Source organism: Balaenoptera musculus, chromosome 5 (genome assembly GCF_009873245.2).
Source record: "Balaenoptera musculus isolate JJ_BM4_2016_0621 chromosome 5, mBalMus1.pri.v3, whole genome shotgun sequence".
NCBI lineage: Eukaryota > Metazoa > Chordata > Mammalia > Artiodactyla > Balaenopteridae > Balaenoptera > Balaenoptera musculus.
In genome coordinates, this window is record NC_045789.1 from 99,251,174 (window position 1) to 99,270,772 (window position 19,599).

The 19,599-nt window shown below is 41.1% G+C and overlaps 1 protein-coding gene across 1 annotated transcript in view; it reads left to right on the forward strand.

Moving 5' to 3' along the window:
* Nucleotides 1-695: 695 nt before the first annotated feature.
* Nucleotides 696-19,599, forward strand: part of BOD1L1 (biorientation of chromosomes in cell division 1 like 1) — a 55,363-nt gene continuing 36,459 nt past the window's right edge. Inside the window, exons 1-5 of the mRNA XM_036852638.1 lie at nucleotides 696-1,177; nucleotides 6,279-6,403; nucleotides 10,836-11,026; nucleotides 11,524-12,138; nucleotides 12,729-12,878. Of these exons, the coding sequence (XP_036708533.1) occupies nucleotides 941-1,177; nucleotides 6,279-6,403; nucleotides 10,836-11,026; nucleotides 11,524-12,138; nucleotides 12,729-12,878 (1,318 nt within the window). The 5' untranslated portion in view covers nucleotides 696-940. The remainder of the gene's footprint in view (nucleotides 1,178-6,278; nucleotides 6,404-10,835; nucleotides 11,027-11,523; nucleotides 12,139-12,728; nucleotides 12,879-19,599) is intronic.

A 19,599-nucleotide genomic window follows, 5' to 3' on the forward strand; every position in this document is an offset into this window, starting at 1 on the left:
AACCTTGGACACTTAATCTCTCTCGGATCTCAGTTTCCTGATTTGCAAATTAGTGATAATAAGACCTAATCTAGCGCTGTTCCAAAGACTGGGTGAATTAATGCACATAGAAAGCTCTAAACGCCACGCCTGGCCCTTAGTGCGTGCTATATAAGCATTACCTATTGATCAAACTAATCAATAGCAACACCCTAAAAACTAAAAGCCTGGGGGTTTGTCTTCACGGGTAGGAAGGAGGTGCTGGAGGGATCGGGTTCTAGACCACAGGCACACTCGGAGAGTAACGGGATGCTCAAGAGAAAACGGGATGGGGCGGGGAGGAGAGAGACAGGAGGCCCCTGGAGCTACCTGCCTCGAAGAAAAATGGGCAGGATCACAGATTGAGAACGAAGAGGGCTGGGAGAGTTTAGAATAGCAGTTCTACCAACGGTTCGCATGTCTACGGGTGCGAACGTCTACGGATCTCGACTGCTCCGTAAATCAGGAGCAACAACATCAGGCCTAAATGCCACCGCGGTTGGAACCCGGCTAACGTTTCGCTCCCCCGCCCCGGCCAGGTGCGAGCCGGCGCCCAGTCGGCCCTCAGGCCCTGGGGGTCGCGTGAGTCAAACGCCCGACTGCCCTGGACTCCAGACCCAGGACCCGCGCGCAGAGCCCGCCGCCCGCCTCCGCTTCCCACACGGCCCGGCCTTGCGAGGGCGCCTGCACTCGGAGGCAGCTGGAACTGGCCCCTCGCGGTCCCCGTAGCCGGACCTTCGTTGCTATTGTCACCGCCTTTTCCTCCCTTCCCCCGGTTCCCTTTCACTTCCGGGGTTGCCCTGGATCCGCTGGTTCCGTAACAACATCCCGTTGGCTTACTTCAGTCGGCGAGACCGGTGCAGCCGTCGCCTCCCAGGAGCGCCGCCCCCCCGGGCCCGCGCCCTCCCCAGCCCAGGCCGCCATGGCCACCAACCCGCAGCCGCAGCCGCCTCCTCCCGCGCCGCCGCCTCCTCCGCCGCAGCCGCAGCCGCCGCCGCCGCCGCCCGGTCCCGGGGCTGGCCCGGGCACGGGCGGGGCGGGCGGCGCGGGGGCCGGCGCCGGGGACCCGCAGCTCGTGGCCATGATCGTGAACCACCTCAAAAGTCAAGGGCTCTTCGACCAGTTCCGCAGGGACTGCCTGGCCGACGTGGACACCAAGGTTCGGGGCGCGCGGCGCTGCGGGCGTGCGGGGACAGGGGAGGACCCGCGGGCCGCCTTGATGGGCAGTCTCCCACATCCGTCGATGGGCCGGCGGCGCCTTGGCTTCCCCAGCCGGGGCCCCTCTGAGGCGCATCTCCTCCCGAGCTCCCTGTGCAGCCGCTTCCTCTCTGAGCTGCCGCTTTGTGCCCGGCACTGTGCAAGGCACGCTGTGTTCATTCATTCGCTTAGCCTTTCGTTCGCTTAACAGACTAGCGTTAAGCACCTCCAACGTGCCAGGCACTGCTTACATGCTGGAAATGTAGAGGTGAGCAAGACGGAGTCACTGTTCTTTTGGAGACTCTTTTGGAAACATTAACGTTAACTGTGCTTTCATCTCTGATTCCCCCCACCACCACGTTTACTTTGTATCCCAGTTATTTTTACCTTCTCTCGAAGATTTCTGGTAAGGATCATATCTTTGTTCTTTGCAGAAATTACTAAGTGGTAATGAATCAAATTATTTGCAGTGTGCATTGCTGGACTTTGTGAGGGGTGCAGGGGTGAAGAGGCAGAACTGGGGAGATCAGGACTTTTGTTTCTACCGATGACTGATGTAGGTAGCTTAGGCCAAGTCACTTCTCTAAAGTGAGAAGGGAGGTGGGGTGAGGGGTGAGGAGCAGAGAAAACTGAGTAAAGGATGGAGGAGAGGGGGCAGCAGATACTGAAGTGGAAGAAGGACTGGACAAAAGAGTGAGTTCGGAAGAGTAAGTGGTAGAGGAGAAAGGTCAGCACAGTGGTTCCCTGTACAAAAAGAGTTAGGGGCTAGGAAGGGGAAGGGATTTTGTACCAAATGTCAAAGTGAAAGGAGCATTAGCAGGAACGGGTAAACTTAGCTGGTTCTGCAAGGGATGAGTAGAGGACACCAGGAAGGAGCACTCAGTGAGATGGATGGAAACCCAGCAGAGTCTGGAGGCAAGTGAAGCAGAAAGCTTCTGTTGGAAACAATTGTTTTCTTTCTTTCTTTTTTTTTTTTTTCTTAGGTCTGTTTTGGTTCCCTGGTTTTAGAGTTTTGATGGGGTGAGGGTTTTCTCATAGTGTGTTCAGCTGTTCTAAAGAACCTCGTTTCTTTGAGAAAAGTGCTTTGTGGTGAACTGCGCACAATTCCTTTATCTTCTCTGGGAAGACCTTCCTGCCATGTGGGAACATCTTCCCTTTTAAAAACTCTGGCCCACCTTGTAGACCAGAAATAGAATGTGCCTTTTTTGAGTTGTCAGAGTTTCTGCACCACAGAAAATTCAGTTTACTTGGGGCTATTTATCTATGTAGGAAGTACTGATATGTAGTTTTCTCACTTTTAGAGAATATGCACAACCACCTTTTTGAAAATAATGCCTATTGCCTCTTTCTTCCTTCCTTCCTCCCTCCCTCCCTCCCTTCTTCCCTTCCTTCCTTTCAAAGGACATGGCCAAGTAAATGTTACCCAACTAAATAAAGCCGGTTATTTGTATCCGGCAAGTAAAAATTTCACTTTGCTGTTCTCAGAAACCTACAAATCTGTGTGTTATTGTGTATGCAGATTGAAAATTTAATATGCTGATGGTGGGGGCGAGGGGGCTGCAATGTCTAAGGCTCAACTTTTTCTTCTTCCCCATCCCCACTGAGTGTTATTGTTGTATCTGTAATATCCCTGCCAGATCCTCTCAAAGTGGAGTCTTAAAACATTTCTTGGGCGGGAAGGAGGGAAGCGCAGTGCTTTCTTTGACAATCTAATCAAACTAAGGAAAATGCACATGTTCACATTAACATACAGCCATCAGATCCACCTAATGCTGAGGCTCCTCTGCTGTAGACTACCAGTTCCCAGACCCCTGGAGCAAGCTGAGAGGTTACAAAGCCATTCTGACCCCTTTGCACTGAGTAGAGCATGAGGAGGGAAAATCATGAGAGGCCCATCTTTCGGTCCCAGGCAGGGAGCTCACTGACCAAGTAAATATGGCATCTTTCACCCCAGGTGGTAAAGGCCAATTTTTGGATACTTTCTCAGTTATAAATGGCTCCTGGTCACTATGATTATTGTCTATTTCTTTTTAGATTCAAAAGGAAAATCAAAGACAGAGGTATATAAGTTTATTCACCCAACAAATACTTATTATGTACCAGGCATTGTTTTAGGTGCCAGGGATAGAGCAGTGAACAAAAAGTCCCTGCTTATATGGAGCTTGAATCCTGGCAGAGAAAAACAGACAATAAATAATATGTGAGAGGTTCTATGGAAGAAAGAAAGCAGGATGAGGGTGGAAAGGATTGCTGATGTGTTTTGAGTAAGTTGTTCAGGGTAGATTTCAATGAGATGACATTTGAGCCATAACTGAAGGAGCTGTCCAGCTATCAGGGCTGAGGGTTCCAGGTGGAGACCACAGCAAGTGCGGAAGGCCTAAGGCAGAACCTGCTGCGGGAGAAAGTGACAGGAGGTGAGGTAGAATTGCCCCTCCCTCCCTCCCTCCCTCCCTTCACAGATCTGTCAGGCCTTGGAAGCCTTTGTAAGAGTTTGGCATTTACTGGAGCTGAGAAGCCACTGGCAGGAGTTGGGCAGAAGAAGGACATGATCTGACTTTCATTTTAGATAGCTTGACCTCGTATAATTATTAACAGTGTCCCCTTTGCACCCAGTCATGATCTGGTTTGGACAATAAATTATATGGTTACCCTAATTTTAGAAGATTGGCACTAGCTGCACTGTGGAAAACAGACTTCAGACGAGCAAGGGTAACGCAGGGAGGTCAGCAACAATAATCTAGAAAGGAGATGAGAATGCTCTGGACCAGAGTGGTAGCAGTGAAGCAGGAGGGAAGTGGTCAGGTTCTGGCTGTTTTTTGATGCTAATGCTGACAGGATTTGCTGATGGTTCTGGAAGAGGGGTGGAAGAGAAAGGGAGGAAGCAAGGAGGACATCAAGGCTTTTGACCCGGAGCGCTGGAGAAGGAAGAAGAGATAGATAGCTATTCCCAGAAGAGTAATGGAATCTAAAATATTTCTCTAGTCACTAGGCTTTTTACCTAAAGTAGAACTTAGAAACCAGGAGAATTACCTGTTGTAGTTCAAATTGAAGCTTGTTTTATGGGGCAACTAGAGAGCTAAATTTGTTGTGATGTTCGAGCCTAACTGTTTCTGAGATTTGGGAATACTGCGAAGAAGAATTATGTTTTAGAATCATTGGGGAGAAAATTAATTTTCATTCACATTGGTTTTGGATAAATGGAGAAGAACATGAAAAATGATCATGAGACCGTTTTTGGTAGGATTGAACATAGGTATTAGCAAAAGTCTGGAAATCGGAAGAGATGAAGGGGTGTCACAAAGGGATAAAATCTTTATCATCTGTGTTACCTAGATAGTTACCCAGTCATCTCACCTGACAACTACTTTTCAGTTGCTTATCTGCCTAGCAGTGTGAAAAGGTGTGTGGAAACAAAGATTGAAAGAGTGGGAGGAGCAGGCTTACATTTCAGTAGGGAGATAAATATTCCCCCTCTCCCCAAAAATGCAGTACAACACAAGAATTCCTTGAATGACAGTATGTATAGGAGACAGTTAGTACGTGGGAGAAGGGCCACAGAAGCCTACCTTGGGTGTCAGGATGACTTCACAGATTTGGGTGAACTCCAAAAGCGAGAAGTTTGCCAAATGGACAGGGAGAAAGAATGGTAGGTGCACAAGATTGAAGGCATGAGAACTTACCACTAGAGAATAAGCTTTGAAGGGTAAGGGAGCAAATAGCAGAAGACGAGGCTGTACAGTTTTGCTTAAAATCATTCGGAACACGCAAACTCATCTACGTTAAGAGCCACGTAAAAGAAAGGTATAAACAGCATGAGATGCGGGGGACAGCTTGGAGGAACGAAGCATGCAGTCCTGACTGAGTGGTCAAACATTCCTTCTAGGCAGCATCCTTTTAAGATGAGATGACATAGTATGTGTCCTTTCTCCTGCTTCCCTTATGTCAGGAGTGCTCAGCGCTAGCACAGCTGACACTTTGGGCTGGATAGTTCTTTGCTGTGGGGGTCTGTCCCGTGCACTGTAGGATATTCAGCAGCATCCCTGCCCTCGACACACCGGATGCCAGAAGCAACTCCCCTCAGCTGTGAGAATCAAAAATGTCTCCGGACGTTGCCAGATGTCCCCCCCCAACCCCGGGGGGGTGAGGGGGGCAACAATTGCTTCCAGTTACGAACTGGTGATCTACATCAAATTTAATGCCTAGCTCCAGTGATTGCCACTTCATAATTTCTCTCGAATCCATGTCTTTCAGCCCGTTTTTGCCACCCCAGTACAGACCTTTATTATTCTAGTCATTGCATCCTTTCCTGAGTATATTTTGTGTCTCTTTACTCTTTCACCGTAGGAAGATTAAAAGCTTTATCAGAAAGCTTTTAATTTATCAGAAAGTTTTCATCAGAAAGCTCAGCTATCACATATCACTCTGCTCATATGTGTTGTGGGTTCCCGTTCTCTATCCCATAATTCCAGACTTCGTATACAGGTCCCCAAATCCTTCCAGGCCCTGGCCCCAAGCTCTGTCTCCAACTTCATTTCTCTGCTTTTTTGTAGTCTCTTTTCTATCCAAATTGGATTTAACAATGTGGGGGGCTCCCTAATGCTCCTGACCCCACGTTTTCTCATCCACTTGCCCTTATATTGTTGGGTGTACCTGCAAGGCCTGCCTTTCCTAGTCCCAGCTGCGTTGTGAAACTCAGGTGCTGCGTTCTCAATGAAGGCTTTCTTTCTCTGCTCCTCTCCCTTTCTTTGCTCCAAATCATCTAACAGTAACACTTATTGGTATCTTATTTTCTAGTCCCTTGTCTGTAAATAGGAGGTAAGTCTGTCTTCTTTGTATTCCTCATCTCCAAACATACTGTCTTAGACAAAATAAATGGTATTTGAATGACTCTGAAATTATCCTGAAGCAGTATTGTCATAAACTGTGAAACTTTGTTGCCACATTGACACTGTAATCTAAGAAATGTTTAACATTGTTAAAGATACTCAAATTCCTGAGACTATCGATATTGTGTAACAGCGGAGATTTTTAACATTTATGTCTTTTTTCTTCTTTCTTTCTAGCCTGCCTATCAGAATCTGAGACAACGTGTTGACAACTTTGTTGCAAACCACTTAGCAACTCATACGTGGAGTCCGCACCTCAATAAGAACCAGCTAAGAAACAATATTCGACAGCAAGTGCTCAAGTAAGCCTCAGAATTGCAGAGTTTCTACAAGGGCTTGCGAATGTCACCATATACTTTGCCTGAAAGCAGAGACATTGTGCAGAAGTTTGTTCACCTGGTGATAATTTTTGTCAAGTTTGGTGTGACTACTTTATATTATGATACAGTGTGATTTTAGAGTAGGCTCTAATCACTTCACATTTCCCCCATAAATTTAACAGTCTGATTTCTCCTGTAGACCTTTGGAAATATTGAGGGAAGGGAATGACAACGTGACTTCAAAAAAAAAAATAAAACCCTCTAGATATGATATGAATAGATGGTTAATGCCAGATTGGTACATATATCCTATACAGTTACATTCACAATTATTCTCTTGGCCCTAAAAGAGCAGGCTTTATTATTCCTGATTTACAAATAAAGACATTAAAGGTCACTGAAATTAAAACATTTTTCCCTGATTTGAGGCTGTGTCTTCTGTGTTCTAATATTGCCCCTCGCTTTTTCTTTTTTCTTTTTTCTTGCATTTTACTGTGATTTTACCTGTGCTTTTTAATGATGACATATCTAAAAAAGGTGGGAGAAGTGCATTTAGACATGTCGGAGTCGTTTTTGGTAAACATAAAGAGAGTAAGAAAAGCTGGAATGTTTAGAGGGACCTAAAAAAATCATATTTATTCCTCCAAAAGCAGATTAACAATATTATCTTGTTCTTGAATATAAGTATTTGCCAAGACAAGAAGACTTGGACCCTCTATCCCTGCTTCACACCCCAAAAAAGTGACTACATTGTTTAAAAACTGCCTTAGTCTCCCTGCCTTGACAAATATTTACAAAATGTGGCTTTTAAACAGTTAAACAAATGTTTTTACAGCTGTTACCTCTTTTATTTATTTATTTATTTTATTTATTTATTCTTGGCTGTGTTGGGTCTTTGTTGCTGCACGTCGGCTTTCTCTAGTTGCGGCAAGCGGGGGTTACTCTTCCTTGCGATGTGCGGGCTTCTCATTGCGATGGCTTCTCTTGTTGCAGAGCACGGGCTCTAGGTGCACGGACTTCAGTAGTTGTGGCACACGTGCCCAGCTGCTCCGCAGCATGTGAGATCCTCCCAGACCAGGATTCAAATCCATGTCCCCTGCATTGGCAGGTGGACTCTTAACCACTGCGCCACCAGGGAAGTCCCTACAGTTGTTACCTCTTAATTCCCTCTTGTCCCTCAGGAACCTTGCAAACCTACCTACTGTGCTACTCCATTGATAGTTCCACCCACAGGAAGCCCCACAAATAAAACTTTACACTCTGACTCAAAGACCCATTTAGCCACAGGTAATACTAGATACTAGGAGCCTCGGGGCTCAGACTCTGTGTCCTAGTAAATAAGAGAAGAGGGAAATTTGACAATAGCTTTGTTGTCTGCATTTTAAAGGATGTTCAGGAACCTGTAAAAGAGTCCAGGTAAGATGAAAGATGCCATTAGAGGGCTGCATAATAATACCTTTTGGGAAAAAGTCAAAGCCTTTCCTGTTGGGTGGCAGGCCTGGGGGGGTTACTCATTTCCAGACCTTCAGGAGAACAATAACCAAAATAGTAGGGGGGTGGGAGGCTAAGGGTGGGATGGGGGAGGGAAGCTTACTGACACTGTCCACACTTGCAGAGCACTGTCCCACAACAATTTGCATATCTGCTTCCCTCTCACAAAGGATGACATTGCTTTAAAAGCGGAAGGGGAGAGTCTTGGATTCTTTTTTTTTTTTTTTTTCCATATATTGAGAGACTAAATGGAAGGCAAATTTCCTGGAATTTACTCCTTAGCATACAGAACCTATAAAGTAGGGAAACAGTCATTTATTCTGTTCTTCAAAGGGAACTAAACTCAATCGTGCCCATGTAAAATCAAGCACTTAAAATTGTTGTACCAATATAAGGCATTGTTTTCACAGAATCTTGTTTGGTGAGGGATTGCTGGGCACATCAGCAGAGGGTTCTTGTGACTGTCAGCAATTAACACTACAGCAGTCCACCTATGGGTGATGAGGACTCTCCTCTAGAGACATTTTAGAACAGGGGAAATAGCTGTCTCTTGGGTAATATGGGCATTGCTCTTACTGTGATAGCTGTATATTTTTTTCTAGCTCTGTTACTTATTTTTCATAGAACTGTTCTCTTATTTAAATTCCATTAGTAAATTTATGTCTCTTAAATAACATGTTAAAGTTTCTTAAAAGAAAAAGACTAGTTGTGTCTAACTAATGGTATAAGGATGGACTATCACCTATAAATACAATTTCAGACAGTTTTTCTTACATATACTTTGAGAAATACTCAGTTGACTCTGTTAGATTGAACCATCTACAATTGCCATTTTTGTAGGACAGAACAGTCTAATATCAGCAGTTTTGGATGGTTCAGCTTAATAGCCAATCTGCCAACTCAGTAGATGGAAAAAAGTTTTATTTTATTCTATTTATGCATTCGTTTGTACAACAGAACCTAAAAATGCTAGGGAGCTCAGAAATAATGACCTTAACTGTACAGTGTTTAAAAGGAAGACAAGGAAGTAGCTTTAACCAAGGCAGTGCCAGCTACTGGCATTTTGGCTTTGCCCTTGGACCTAGAAGTGTGACTTCTCCTCCCTCTGGTGTGGCAGCTCTGGCCACACCTCAATGAAGTGAGCCCACGAAGAGCAATGTGGTCGCTAGCACTGGCCTCCGTTTTTGTTTTTGTTTTTCCTTTAACATCTGTATTGGAGTATAATTGCTTTACAATGTTGTGTTAGTTTCTGCTGTATAACAGAGTGAATCAGCTATATGCATACATTTTTAAGATCAGAGCTGACCTCTGAGTGAGAGTAGACGAAAGTACACAAGGGCCCAGAACATAAGCATCAGGGAAAGAGACTGAAGCAGTAATTTGGAGGTGGGTGGGTTTTATTTTTTATTTTGTGCCTTTGTGCTTGTGCCTTAAATCAAAACGTTTTTCAGATTGCTTGTCATTGCTTCTTTTCCACCTGCTACATTTTAAAGACACCTCTAAGATGCAACAACAATGTTTTCAGGATTTTTTTTTTTTTTTTTTTGTATCATATCTTAGAACTTCAGAAAGCAGGTTACCTACTTTGGGCAGCGTTGACTCATTTTTCTCTATGGCCCACATAAGTGGAATTATAGTATCCCAGGGCTGCGAGGTGCCTCAGGAAATGAAAATCACATCCATCCTGCACTCCAGGCAGCGCTGCACTCAGAAATAGCATTGCAAAGTATAAGGAGAGACACCTCACCCGCTATGCAGGGAGAGCTTGAGGCCTCGGAGCTGCAGAAGACCAGCAAGCACCACGCTCTCCCAACTCTATCCAGGGAACTGTGACTCCTCAGGTTCTTTGTTAGAAAGGAACAAGGTGGAAGTGTGTTTCTTCAGATAAATTCATGTCATCTTATTTTGCTCAGACGACTTTGTGATTTTCTGCACAGTTCAGACTTTACTGTCCCTTTTGCTCCTCTGTCTCTTATGTATGATATTTCTTTGTGCACTTTCTTCCCCTTCTCTTCTCTGGAAATCAAGCTTTCCTTAGGAAAGCTTTTGCAAATAATCTCAGACATAGCTAAAAATAATAATATCCTACTGTTTTCCTACAGCGTATGGTGTGTTCTAGTGCCTATCATGTTGTATTTTGTTTGTGTCTCTCTCTCCCACCAGAACAGGGACCAGGTCTGATTTGTAGTGGCCCAGTGGCTAGCATGGTGCCTGTTGTGTAGATGACACTTGGAACATAATTGTTGAATGAATACATCATTTAGTTTTTATAGCAAGAAGATAATAAAAAGAAGGCCAGAAGTCTTAAGTTTTATTTTTGTTCTTCTAAAGTTTTCTTTCTTTTTCTTTTTTTTTTTCCTTTTTTGTAAGTTTGGTAAAATTATACTTTGTGTATATTCTTCAGTTTTCCTGGAGGCTCTAATACTTACAAGAGGCTTACATTTTTCTGGTCAAAAAAAAAAAAGAGGTTGCAGAATCCATAGATTTATTTTATACCCAGAGCTCAGCTTTAATGATCATTTATTCCTATCACTAAATGATCACTAAGGTCATTTAGTGAGATAAGCCATGGGCAGGATTGAGGTAAGATAAGCATCACCTACAAGCCTGGGCTTTAGGTAATGTGCTGTGTCTAGTTCTAAGGGTATTTTGTTTTGCTTTTGTTCTGTCTGCCTTAGTATTTCCACTGGTGACACAGTGGTGGGAAGTTTACATATTTTTTTGCAGTATGGTGTATTAAATGCCACTGTATTGTGAAACGTATTTTCTTTTGGGTATTCTTTCTGTATATTCCAAGTGAATGGATTGGAGGCAATTTAAGGTTGAACATATATGTAATAGATATGGCTTTACTTAAAAGTAATTAATGCAAATAATGTAGTATTATCTTTTTCACCTTTCTGTAAATTACCCTGTGTTTCAGATCAGGAATGTTGGAGTCTGGTATTGACAGAATTATTTCTCAGGTTGTGGATCCAAAGATTAACCACACATTCAGACCTCAGGTGGAGAAAGCTGTGCATGAGTTTTTGGCCACACTAAATCACAAAGAGGAAACAGGTGGCAGCACAGCCCCCGATGATGAGAAACCAGACTCTTCCATCGTTACACAAGGTGCTTTGCTTTTACTCTTGCTCAGTTCCATTGCTTTCCTTCTTGAACTGAGTATCAAGTTAGGGGTATTTAGTTCTTTAAAACATTTATCTATTTGGCTACTCTAGTGAAATTATATTTATTTTAATTATCACCCAGATTCTTCAACTGGCATAACATTTTTTTTTTAATGATAAGCATTTTAGTAATGTAGTGTTTGTGTGTGTGTGTGTGTGTGTGTGTGTGTGTGTGTGTGTTTCAATAGAGGGGATAATTAAAATAATTAGAAAACACATCCTTTTTCTGAGAACTAGACTAGTCTCACATTTGCTGGTGCCTTTCCTAATATACTGTATTACAGAGGTAGAGAATTTAGAATGTGTTAAATACTAGCACCAGTACCTGAAAGTCTAAAGGTGTATGTGTCATATGAAGATGACAGTGGCAAGTGACCTTGATTCAGCAGAGCGGTTTACCTTCTGCATAAATTTATTCTAAAATATGTCTTTCCCTCGAAGGTGTCCCTGCCCCTGGGCCCAGTGCGAATGTGGCCAGTGATGCCATGTCAATCTTGGAAACCATCACTTCTCTTAACCAAGAAGCTAGTGCTGCCAGGGCTTCGACAGAAATGTCAAATGCAAAGACCAGTGAGAGAATATCCAAAAAACTCCCATCTCAGCCAAGCACTGAGACTACTGTTGAGAAAGAGAGAACTTCAGAGGACACGGCTGATAAAGAAAAATCTACACCTGACTCTGCAGGGGAAGGACAGGAAACAGTCCCTAAGTCTGAAGAATTTAGTGATCTCCCTTGTCCAGTTGAAGAAATTAAAAATCACATAAAAGAAAGTAATAGTTCAGTTCTGCTAAATAAGGATGTTCAACAAGAAAGCAGTGACCAAAAAAATAAATCAACAGACAAAGGTGAAAAGAAGCCAGACAGCAATGAAAAGGGAGAAAGAAAGAAAGAAAAGAAGGAAAAGACTGAAAAGAAATTTGATCACTCAAAAAGGAGTGAAGATGTCCAAAAAGTAAAAGATGAAAAACAAGCAAAGGATAAAGAAGTAGAATGTTCAAAACTTCCTTCAGAAAAAAACAATAATAAAGCTAAAACCAGCGAAGGGACCAAAGAAGGTAAAAACTTGGAAAAATCAACAACAGTTTAAAGAACAAATGAGTGTCCACTGGGGGCACATCAAATTTGCCTTCAAATTTTGATAAAATGTACTTGATACGTGTGTTTTAAAAGCCTGAAAACTCATATGCTCTTTGCTAAAAGATGAGCAATAAACATTTGTATATTTCTTTTCTATACTAATGTACCAATTCACAAAGTAAACGAACAGAGAAGTTCTAAACCTTATAATGTAACTCTTGTAATTTATTCATATACATTATTCCAAGCAACTTAATTCATAATCTTTAAAATATTAGATAGTACATACTTTCAGTTCCTTACTTAAAATTTCCTTTGTTTATATTATTCAGACCATGAATTATGAGTTTCATTAATTTTACAGGATAATAGTTTGCCTTTGTATTTTCTGCAAACAACTGTACCTTATTTGATATTAGTTACTAATGGTGAGAGATTATTTCTGAAGTTGAAGTTCTTTGACAGTATTTAAACCAGAAAGTTTTAAATGTAATTTAGGAATTGGGTGCTGTGTGTATTCTTATATAACAAGATGATTTATTTTCTATGTTTTATTTTCTTCTTGAAGATTTCTCTGTGATAGATTCTGATGTGGATGGACTTACAGACATCACAGTTAGCTCTGTCCACACCAGTGACCTTTCATCTTTTGAAGAAGACACTGAGGAGGAAGTTGTAATGTCTGATAGCATGGAAGAAGGAGAGATTACATCAGATGGTAAAGCATTTTACTTAATAATGCCTTTGTGAAGCTTCCCATTGAGCAGTATTTGTATATTCAGACGGCTGTATCACGAAAGACAGTGTGGTATAGTGGCAAGAGCACGGGACTTTATAGTTGGAAGATTTGTCCCTGAGTCCCAGCCCCGAGGTTGTCTGTCTGAGCAAGCTAGGTAAGTTACTAAACCTCAGCAAGCCTTGGTTCTCTATCTCTTAACTCCATTCCCTAGGATTATTGTAAAAGATGAGATCTTGTACGAATATGCCATGTGTCAGTGGCACAGTCCACAAGACTGCCCTCATGTTTGACACCAATTGCAAATTCGGAGTCCCCAAGACCACCTTTAGGTTTGGTAATCACTAGAAGGACTCACAGAGCTCATTGAAAGTTGTTAAACTCATAGTTATGGTTTATTACAGCTAAGGGGCACAGATTAAAATCAGCCAAGGGAAGAGGCACATAGGCTATAGAGTCTGGCAAAGTTCAAACACAGAGCTTCCACTTGTCCTTTCTTTTTTTTTTTTAAATTTATTTTATTAAAGTATAGTTGATTTACAATGTTGGGTTAATTTCTACTGCACAGCAAAGTGATTCAGTTATACATACATATACATTCTTTTTCATATTGCTTTCTATTATGGTTTATCACAGGATATTTTTTTTTTTTTTTTAATTTATTTATTTATTTATTTATTTTTGGCTGTGTTGGGTCTTCGTTTCTGTGCGAGGGCTTTCTCTAGTTGTGGCAAGCGGGGGCCACTCCTCATCGCGGTGTGCGGGCCTCTCACTATCGCGGCCTCTCCTGTTACGGAGCACAGGCTCCAGACGCGCAGGCTCAGTAATTGTGGCTCACGGGCCCAATTGCTCCGCGGCATGTGGGATCCTCCCAGACCAGGGCTCGAACCCGTGTCCCCTGCATTAGCAGGCAGACTCTCAACCACTGCACCACCAGGGAAGCCCAGGATATTTTTTTTTAACATTTTATTTTATATTGGAGTATAGTTGATTAACAATGTTGTGTTAGTTTCAGGTGTACAACAAAGTGATTCAGTTATACATGTATCTATTCTTTTCCAAATTCTTTTCCCAATTAGATTCTTACAGAATATTGAACAGAGTTCCCTGTGCTATACAGTAGGTCCTTGTTGGTTATCCATTTTAAATATAGCTGTGTGTACATGGAAATCCCAAACTCCCTAACTATCCCTCCCCCCCATTCTTCCCCCCCTGGTAAGCATAAGTTCGTTCTCTAAGTCTGAAAGTCTGTTTCTGTTTTGTAAATAAGTTCATTTGTATCATTTTTTTTTTTTAGATTCTGCATATAAGCGATATCATGCTATATTTCTCTTTCTCTGTCTGACTTACTTCACTCAGTATGACAATCTCTAGGTCCATCCATGTTGCTGCAAATGGCATTATTTCATTCTATTTAATGGCTGAGTAATAATCCATTGTATATATGTACCACATCTTCTTTATCCATTCTTCTGTCAGTGGACATTTAGTTTGCTTCCATGTCTCGGCTATTGTAAACAACGTTGCAATGAACGTTGGGGTGAATTTATCCTTCCAGACCATGTTTTTGTACAGGTATATGCCCAGGAGTGGGATTGCAGGATCATATGCCAGCTCTGTTTTTAGTTTCTTAGGGAACCTCCATACTGTTCTCCATAGTGGCTGCATCAGTTTATATTCCCACCAACAGTGTAGGAGGGTTCCCTTCTCTCCACACCCTCTCCAGCATTTATTGTTTGTGGATTTTTTGATGATGGCCTGGTGGTGTGAGGTAATATCTCATTGTAGTTTTGATTTGCATTTCTCTAATAATTAGTGATGTTGAATATCTTTTCATGTGCCTCTTGGCCATCTGTATGTCTTCTTTGGAGAAATATCTATTTAAGTCTTCTGCCCATTTGTCAATTGGGTTGTTTGTTTTGATGATATTAGGCCACATGAGCTGATTATAAATTTTGGAGACAGATCCCTTGTCACTCACATCATTTGAAAATATTTTCTCCCAATCTCTGATTGTCTTTTCATTTTGTTTGTGGTTTCCTTTGCTGTGCAAAAGCTCTTAAATTTAATTAGGTCCCATTTATTTATATTTGTTTTTATTTCCATTACTCTGGAAGATGGATTGAAAAAGATATTACTGCAGTTTATGTCAGAGAGTGTTCTGCCTGTTTTCCTCTAAGAGTTTTGCAGTGTATGGTCTCACATTAAGGTCTTTAACCCATTCTGAGTTTATTTTTGTGTATGGTGTTAAAAGACTGTTATAATTTCATTTTTTTACATGTAGCTGTCCAGTTTTCCCAGCACCATTTATTGAAGAGACTGTCCTTCCTCCATTGTGTAATCTTGCCTCTTTTGTTGTAGATTAATTGACCACAGGTGCATGGGTTTATCTCGGGGCTTTCTATCCTGTTCCATTGATCTATAGTTCTATTTTTGTGTCAGTACCATACTGTTCTGATGACTAGAGCTTTGTAATATAGTTTGAAGTCAGGGTGCCTGATTCTTCCAGCTCCAATTTTCTTTCTCAAGATTGCTTTGGCATTTCGGGGTCTCTTTTGTCTCCATACATATTTTAAGAGTGTTTGTTTTAGTTCTGTGAAAAATGCTATTGGTAATTTGATAGGGATTGCGTTGAATCTGTAGATTGCCTTGAGTAGTATAGTCATTTTGACAATATTGATTCTCCCAGTCCAAGAATGTGGTATATCTTTCCATCTGTTTGTGTCATCTTTGATTTCTTTCATCAGCGTCTTATAGTTTTTGGAGTGCAGGTCTTTTGTCTCCTTAAGTAGGTTTATTTCTACGCATATTATTCTTTTTGATGCGATGTTAAGTGGGATTGTTTCTTGAATTTCTCTTTCTGACCTTTTGTTGTTAGTGTATAGAAATGCAAGAGATTGCTGTGTATTAATTTTGTAACCTGCGACTTTACGAAATTCATTGATGAGCTCTAGTAGTTTTCTGGTAGCGTCTTTAGGATTTTATACATATAGTATCATATCATCTGCAGACAGTCAGTTCAACTTCTTCTTTTCCAATTTGGATTCCTTTTACTTATTTTCTGATTGCCATTGCTAGGACTTCCGAAACTATGTTGAATAAAAGTGGCGAAAGCGGACATCCTTGTCTTGTTCCTGATCTTAGAGGAAATGCTTTTAGCTTTTCACCGCTAAGTATGATGTTAACTGTAGGTTTATGTATATGGCTTTTATTATGTTGAGGTATGTTCCATCTGTGCCCACTTTCTGGAGAGTTTTTTTTATCATAAATGGGTGTTGGATTTTGTCAAAAGCTTCTTCTGCATCTATTAAGATAATCATATGGTTTTTACTCTTCAATTTGTTCTTGTATCACATTGATTGATTTGCAGATATTAAAAAATCCTTGTAACCCTGGGATGAATCCTACTTGATCATGGTGTATGATCCTTTTAATATACTGTTAGATTCAAGATTGCTAGTATTTTAAGGATTTTTACATCTACGTTCATCAGTGATATTGGCCTGTAATTTTCTTTTTTTGTGATATCTTTGTCTGGTTTTGGTATCAGGGTGATGGTGGCCTCATACAATGAGTTTGGGCGTTTTCCTCCATCTGCAATTTTTTGGAACAATTTCAGAAAGATAGGTGTTAACTCTTTTGTAAATGTTTCATAGAATTCACCTGTGAAGCCATTTGGTCTTGGACTTTTGTTTGTTGGGAGTTTTTTAATCACAGTTTCAATTTGAGTACTTGTGATCAGTCTGTTCATATTTTCTATTTCTTCCTGGTCAGTCTTGGGAGATTGTACCTTTCTAGGAATTTGTCCATTTCTTCCAGATTGTCCGTTTTATTGGCATACAGTTGCTTGAAGTAGTCTCTTAGGATGCTTTGTATTTCTGTGGTGTCTGTTGTAACTTCTTGTTCATTTCTAATTTTATTGATTTGAGTCCTCTTCCTCTTTTTCTTGATGAATCTGGCTAATGGTTTATCAATTTTGTTTATCTTCTCAAAGAACCAGCTTTCAGTTTCATTGATCTTTGCTATTGTTTTCTTCATCTCTATTTCATTTATTTCTGCTCTGGTCTTTATAATTTCTTTCCTTCTACTGACTTTAGGTTTTGCTTGTTCTTCTTTCTCTAGTTGCTTTAGGTGTAAGGTTAGGTTGTTTATTTGAGATTTTTCTTTTTTCCTGAGGTAATACTGTATTGCTATAAACTTCCCTCTTAGAACTGCTTTTGTTGCATCCCATAGGTTTTGGATCTTTGCTGTCATTTTCATTTGTCTCTAGGTATTTTTTTATTTCCTCTTTGATTTCTTCAGTGATCCATTGGTTGTTTAGTAGCATGTTTTGTAGCCTCTACATATTTATGTTTTTTTACAGTTTTTCTTTCTTTTAGTTTATTTCTAATATCATAGCATTGTGGTTGGAAAAGATGCTTGATATGATTTCAGTTTTCTTAAATTTACCAAGGCTCTCTTTGGGGCCCAGCATGTGGTCAATCCTGGAGAATGTTCCATGTGCGCATGAGAAGAATGTGAATCCTGCTGATTTTAGATGGAATGCTCTATAAATATCAATTAAGTCCCTCTGGTCTAATGTGTCATTTAAGGTCTGTGTTTCCTTATTAATCTCTGTCTGGATGATCTGTGCATTGCTGAGAGTGGGGTGTTAAAGTCCCCAGCTATTATTGTGTTACTGTCGATTTCTCCCTTTATGGCTGTTAGTATTTGCCTTATATATTGATGTGCTCCTATGTTAGGTGCATATATATTTATAATTGTTATATCTTCTTCTTGAATTGATCCCTGTATCATTATGTAGTGTCCTTCTTGGCTCTTATAACAGTCTTTATTTTAAAGTCTATTTTGTCTGATATGAGTATTTCTACTCCAGCATTCTTTTGATCTCTATTTGTGTGGAATACCTTTTTCCATCCCCTCACTTTCAGTCTATGTCCCTAGGACTGAAGTGGGTCTGTTATAGACAGCATATATACTGGTCTTGTTTTTGTATTTATTCAGGCAGTCTATGTCTTTCGATTGGAGCACTTAATCCATTTACATTTAAGGTAATTATCAATGTGTAAGTTCCTATTGCCATTTTCTTAATTGTTTGGGGTTTGTTTTTGTAGGTCTTTTTTCTTCCCTTCCTCTGTGGTTTGATGACCATTCTTAGTGTTGTGTTCAGGTTGCTTTTTCTGTGTGTGTGTGTGTGTGTGTGTGTGTGTGTGTGTGTGTGTGTAGTAGTTTTTGGGTTTACTGTTCCCATGCAGTTTTGATATAGCCGTCTATGTATGTACAAGATTGTTTTAAGTTGCTGGTGTCTTCCCCGCCTAGAGAAGTTCCTTTAGCATTTGTTGCAAAGCTGGTCTGGTGGTGCTGAACTCTCTTAGCTTTCGCTTGTCTGTGAAGCTTTTGATTTGTCTGTCAAATCTGAATGAGAACCTTGCTGGGTAGAGTATTCTTAGTTGTAGGTTCTTCCCTTTCATCGCTTTAAATGTATCGTGCCACTCCCTTCTGGCCTGCAGAGTTTCTGCTGAAATATCAGCTGATAACTTCATGGGGATTCCCTTGTATGTTGTTTGTCATTTTTCCCTTGTTGCTTTTAATATTTTTTCTTTGTCTTTAATTTTGTCAGTTTGAATACTGTGTGTCTCAGCATGCTCCTCCTTGGGTTTATCCTGACTGGGACTCTCTGTGCTTCCTGGACTTGAGTGACTGTTTCCTTTCCCATGTTAGGGAAGTTTTTAGGAATTATCTCCTCAAATACTTTCTCAGGTCCTTTCTCTCTCTCTTCTTCCTCTGGGACCCCTATAATGCGAATGTTGGTGCATTTAATGTTATCCCAGAGGTCTCTTAGAACTGTCTTCATTTCTTTTCATTCTTTTTTCTTTATTTTGTTCCGCAGCAGTGATTTCCACCATTCTGTCTTCAAGGTCACTTATCCGTTCTTCTGCCTCACTTATTTTGCTATTAATTCCTTCTGGTGTCTTTTTCATTTCAGTTATTATATTGTTCATCTCTGTTTGTTTTTTCTTTAGTTCTTTAGGTCTTTATTAAACATTTCTTGCATCTTCTCGATCCTTGCCTCCATTCTTTTTCCAAGATCCTGGATCATCTTCACTATCATTATCCTGAATTCTTTTACTGGAAGATTGCCTATCTCCACTTTACTTAGTTGTTTTTCTGGGGTTTTATCTTTTTCCTTTACCTGGGACATATATACCTTTACCATTTCATTTCATCTAATTTTCTGTGATTGTGGATTCTGTTCTGCAGGCTGCAGGATTGTACTTCTTCTTGCTTCTGCTGTCTCCCAATTGTCCTTTCCTTGTGGTGGTGTGGACACACTGCCCTTCCTGGCATTGACATCTGACAGTGTATACAGATTATTGCCAAGCAGGGAAACTCACTGGAGTCTTGATGTCTGAAGTTTTTATTGGGACTTCATCATGTACACCTAGTTGACTGCCCATGTGTCTGGCCTCAGCCTCCAGCCCCTCTGGAGGTCAAACTGATACCCCATGACCCAATGCTCCTACCCTAAATCACACTATTAGGCAATTTGGCTTGACCCATGACCCTAGGTAAATAAGAACACTCCTCTCAGGCATGGCATTCCAAAGGCTTAGAGATTACCTCCCAGAATGGAGGAGAAAGACCAGACCTCTCTTTTATTATATAGTTTGTTTTTCAGCCAACACTTATTAAGTACTTAGTG